Consider the following 5,421-nt stretch of genomic DNA (forward strand, 5'->3'; position numbering starts at 1 on the left):
TTTTCTGGGGTTTTGTTTAGCTTCTTATTTGCAACATAGTATATAGTTGCTTAGACTTGCAGCTGAGAGGCTGGCAAGTGAGGCAGCGAACGTTGGAGTCTGCAGCAAGCAAGCCTCCCTGCTCGCTTCAGTGCCTGGCTGCCGGCCGCCATCTTGGCTGACAGTTAATTTGCATATACTCACTGATTAGCCAATGAAAAGGGTAGCGGTCGTACGCTAATTACCATGTTTCTCTTTTATTAGTGTAGATAAGATCCAAGCTATGAATAGGTTGAATGAACGTCTAAATGGATGAATTCATTTGACAAGCCTTTTAAGAAACATATATTTCTATTGATTTCAGAGAGGAAGAGAGAGGGAGAGAGTGATAGAATCATCAGTGATGAGAGAGAATCCTTGTTCGGCTGCCTCCTGCATGCCCCACACTGGAGATCGAGACCTCAACCTGGGCATGTGCCCTGATGGGAATTGAACCATGACCTCCTGCTTCATAGGTTGATGCTCAACTGGCCAGGCTTACCAAACCTTTTTGAGCTCTATTCTGTGCCAGGAGAGTTATTTGGTTTCTGAGAAACAGTGTTATGTAAGAAACAGTACCTTTCCTCAAACAGCTCTGCCTCATGGCAGGGAAGGACAAACACACAGACAATTACAATGAAGTGTGGCACATATGATAGAAACATATTTAAGGGAGTAGCCTGGAGAAATTCTTTCTTTTTTTTCAAGGGGCATTTATTTTATATTAGTTTGCCGGACACTGTACCAGGCAGAATAGGATAGCAGAGACCAAAATAGACATGGTGTATGTCCATGGAGTGTATACTTTAGAAATGAATAATTCACTCTGGGGTGGGGCAGAGAGGAAGGAATTCAGACTCTCAAAGGGGAACAGTGTGAAATTCCTCAGCAGGCTTTTGAAGGATGATGAAGAGTTAACCAGAAAGAGAAGGCAGGAAGTGAAAGTGGAAAAGCTTTCCAGGTAGAGGAAGCAGCATGGAGTAGCAGGGGGACTCAGGTACTTTGATGTTGCTGGAGCAGGAGGGATTCCCGAGAGTCCCAATAGAGACCTTCTGAATTTCTTAATTCCCCTGCATTTGCAGATTCTGGAATGGATTGAAGGCAAAGAGAGAAATATCAGAGCACTTCTCTCCACGATGCACACTGTGCTGTGGGCTGGGGAGACCAAGTGGAAGCCAGTCAGCATGGCAGACCTGGTAACGCCAGAGCAGGTGAAGAAGGTGTACAGGCGAGCTGTGCTGGTGGTGCATCCAGACAAAGTGAGCATAACCTACCCTACTGTATTGCCTGTTTGCTCCTCATTTCATTAATTTATAAACATGTATTAAAACAGCATACCTTCTTTTTTTAAAAAAATATTGCTTTTATTAATTTCAGAGAGAGGAAGGGAGAGCTGAGAGAGAGAAACATCAATGATGAGAGAGAATCATTGACCGGCTGCCTCCTGCACACCCCACACTGGAGACCGAGCCCATAACCTGGGTATATGCCCTGACTGGAATTGAACCATGACCTCCTTCCTGGTTCATGGGTCGATGCACAACCACTGAGCCACACCAGCTGGGCAAAACTACAGACTTTCAATTTGCTGGTTATTAGGCCATTTATATGATAAAATAAAGTCCATGGGCTAAAATCCAGTATTTAAAAAAACTTTATAAAGTGGATAAAAAAATTAAACTACATATTACAAATAACGGAATGGGGGCTTTCCTTACCGAGGCATATCACCAGTGACTAAAGTTTAGGATCTCCAAGAACTTAGCTATTTTTAGAAATGGGAAAATGGGAGTTTAGGAATACAATCAACTAGAGATAGGCTGTCATAATCCTTTGTCATTTGGTAGATAATTCTGGAAAACTTCTGGAGAATAGAGAATAATCTTTTGCTGCCCAATAAGTTCTCTGTTATCTACTCATTGACCTACCCTATGTGAATTTCTAGGGAGAAGGCATTCTGTGGAGGTCATAGTAATGAGGGGCACATAGATTGGGCTGTAAGAGGAGAAATGGCTTCATAGAAAAACATTTCAATAGCATAGAGCCCACATATTAGCAGTGAAAATTTAATATAAATAAAATTCTGGTCTGTGGTATCTAATGTGTGTTTTGTTTTTTCTATAGGCTACTGGGCAACCCTATGAACAATATGCAAAGATGATTTTCATGGAGCTCAATGATGCCTGGTCTGAATTTGAAAATCAAGGCCCAAAGCCCTTGTATTAATTTATGAGCTTTTCCATCTCTGCTGCAGACCTGTGCTAATGCTTAGTGTATGTCAGTTCTGAGGTTTTCAAAGATGAACCAAAAACTCCAGTAACATGTATCCAGTACTAAACTGTTAAATTACTCGTGAATTACTTCCTCATTGATAAGGAATGTGGATGTTTGTTTTCTCAAGTCCCCACCATAAAAGGTCCAAAGCTGGAGAGGACTTTTTAGTCAGCTGACCTTACAGAGTTACAACATTCCAGCCTGCCCTTTGAGGAACCTACTCAGCATATTGTGGGGAAACGGAAAACAGAGGCCACCAGAAGCATAACACCCATCTCATTGTCTGGAAATAGGATTAATGAGCAGAAGTCATGATAACAGGATTACATGAAGGATTTTAACTAATGGTTTTTAGATTTTCTTGGAAAGATATAATTTGCGCAACGGCTTTAGACTCCAGGAATACAACCACCGAGTTTTTTGTTTTTGTTTTTTTTAACGGACATTGACTATGGTCTTTAACATAACACTGTATACTTTGGGGCAAGAGGACTAACATATGCAAGTGAACTTGAATTGTGGGAAGTGATTATACTACAATCCAGTGATGACCACAAACTCTTAAAATTAGTGAAAATGTTGGATAAAGAAAATAGCCACTCTGTAAAAATTTTTAATCCTGGTCAGAAAGGTAGGCTGCTACCTTCCTATCCCTTTAGAAAACTGGTTGCTTAATGAAAGAAGTCTTAATACCATAACAACAACTCAACCTGATTTGAAAGAAACTTCTAATTTTGCCCTTAGGCTTAATGCTCTTCCCTTTCCTTAGCCGAGAACATGTTCTTAGCTTGTCCTGAAGCAGTTTGGCACATTCACAAGTTATCAGAACAGATCCCTAGAGTGGACTGAATGCCCTCTAGGTTTGTGAGTGGTTGTGGTGCGAGCGTAGAAGACAACACTGAACACTCGTAACCAGACAGGTACAGTTGCAGCGAGGAAGCTGGGCTGATCTTCAGACCCAGTGAGATGGCTTGTCAAGATTTTTAGGTTCCTCTCCCCAGTTGGTAAACTGAATTCCTTGGATTATCAGTGGGGTTTATTGTTTTAAAAGTTGTTGGGGATCCACAGGAACAGCATTCACACAGGGACATCTGTGAAAGCAAAGCAAGAATGAAACCTTTATGGACTTTAAATGGGTTGGATTTCAGTTCTCTGTTTTGGCTGTTTGTGGTTTTAAGAGGTAAGCAGTTGTTATCCTGTGACTGTAGTAGATCTCTTTGGTGCACACATAGACAGTGCGCATAGTATATATATGCAAAGCAGATGGGCAAAAAGATTCCCATGATAATATTGTGAAAAGCTTTCAAAAATTGTTTTCCAAGACAATCATTTTTTTTTCTATTTTAATTTTCATGTGGCAAACTGTACCAGAGAAGCAGCATGTCAAAATGCTTTATGTTCCAAATTAGAAAAAAGAAAAAAATGCTTCATGTTCCATGTAGAACTTTTTTTTCCTTTTTTTTTTGTTAAAAGGATTCGTTTTCTATTTTACTTTTTACTGACAATGTGAAACTCGCAAAAAATGTTCTTTTAAAATATACAGCTATAAACTGTTCAAGGCAACCATAACAAACTAGGTGTTATTTATTAACATATTATAAAATAATGTTTGATCCAGTATGTGCTTGTCTTATTTAAAATTGGAATGTGAGACATGTTGCTGTGACTTGGTTTTATTCTCATTCACATTTGTAGATATTGTGTGAACTACAGTATATAATGATAATAATTAAAAGGATATGTGAATGCCACCTACATTTTGAAATGATAGAACTATATTAGCTTTGTATCATGTTTGGGTAATTCATCACTGTTCACAGTTTAAAACATCATTAAACATTATGTAATTAGCAATGAGAAAGAATCTTACCTAACTTAATTTTGGGTTCCCCTATCTCTTTTCCAAATATGTTATAACTCTGGAGCCCTATTTATCTTAAAACCCTTAACATATGCAGACCAACAGATTTTTGCATTCCTTTTAAATATCTGGTTGTGACAGAGCTTCTTGTTGGTCAAATTCGCCATTTCATTCATTCATGTTTATTGTAATATATTTTTGTTTTGTAAATATGTTACACACAACAAAATGTGATTGGTTTAAAATATTTGTAATGTATATTAAAAGGCTCAAAAATATATTTGTAGAAATCTGTTATTTTTGCACTCTTAGGAAAATAATGACAAGCTTGAATTATACCTTCTGACATGATTTGCATTTTTAAAAAGTTACTGGCAAAGAATATGGAAAGCATAGAACACATTTGTACCAAAATGTAATCTGACAGGATTTCTGCATTTATACTCTAACCACCCCAACTGCCACCCTTGCCCCATGGCACACTGAGTTTGATCATGCTACGTGAATACTGTTTCAAAAAGAATCAGCATAGAAATCCTGGTCTCCTAGCTAGAATATTAATGGGTTTCAAAGCTTCATTTGCATGCTAAAGCAGAGGGATTGATTCTGGGAGTTTTAATAAGTGTACCTTCCATCTATGAGGAGACATGGGAGGAGCGAGGAAAATAAACAGGTAATTAAACACGTGTTGAGACTATAGTATGCGCAGTATACAGTTTTGAAAAAGTAAACCGAGCAGGAATCTGAAAGGTGGTGGGGGTGAGAATCTGTACTTCTCAGGTAGCCAGGGAAACCCTGGGTTCCCATTTGTTGAAAATTAAGAAAACGCAATCAAAGAGGGGCAGGGCCCTACAAAATGGCCCTCTGGGGAGGGCTCAGGTCCTAGAGACAGTGATGGTGAACCTTTTGAGCTTGGCATGTCAGTATTTTGAAAAACCCTAACTTAACTCTGGTGCCATGTCACATATAGAAATTTTTTGATATTTGCAACCATAGTAAAACAAAGATTTATATTTTTGATATTTTATATATTTAAATGCCATTTAACAAAGAAAAATCAACCAAAAAAATGAGTTCGCGTGTCACCTCTGACACGCGTGTCATAGGTTCGCCATCACTGTTAGGAGATAGAGCACGGTGCACGGTGGGGGTTACCGGGAGCTAGTGGCTTCGCAGGGATGGCCCAGGATGTGGATCAGGAGGCCGGCGCCGAGCTCCGTGAAATGGGGGAGGAGCTAGGCGAGGTGGGGGCGGAGTTACGGGCGTAA

The 5,421-nt window shown here is 39.5% G+C and overlaps 1 protein-coding gene across 3 annotated transcripts in view; it reads left to right on the top strand.

Annotated features, from left to right (window-relative positions):
• Nucleotides 1-4,431, top strand: part of DNAJC6 (DnaJ (Hsp40) homolog, subfamily C, member 6) — a 117,143-nt gene extending 112,712 nt beyond the window's left edge. For all 3 annotated transcript variants that reach the window (XM_014541062.1, XM_014541063.1, XM_005868025.2), the window contains 2 exons: nucleotides 1,101-1,277; nucleotides 2,143-4,431. In XM_014541062.1, coding sequence (XP_014396548.1) covers nucleotides 1,101-1,277; nucleotides 2,143-2,244 — 279 coding nt within the window. In that variant the 3' untranslated portion in view covers nucleotides 2,245-4,431. The remainder of the gene's footprint in view (nucleotides 1-1,100; nucleotides 1,278-2,142) is intronic.
• Nucleotides 4,432-5,421: the final 990 nt, after the last annotated feature.

The sequence above is a fragment of the Myotis brandtii genome, unplaced genomic scaffold (assembly GCF_000412655.1).
Source record: "Myotis brandtii unplaced genomic scaffold, ASM41265v1 scaffold26, whole genome shotgun sequence".
NCBI classification, from domain to species: domain Eukaryota; kingdom Metazoa; phylum Chordata; class Mammalia; order Chiroptera; family Vespertilionidae; genus Myotis; species Myotis brandtii.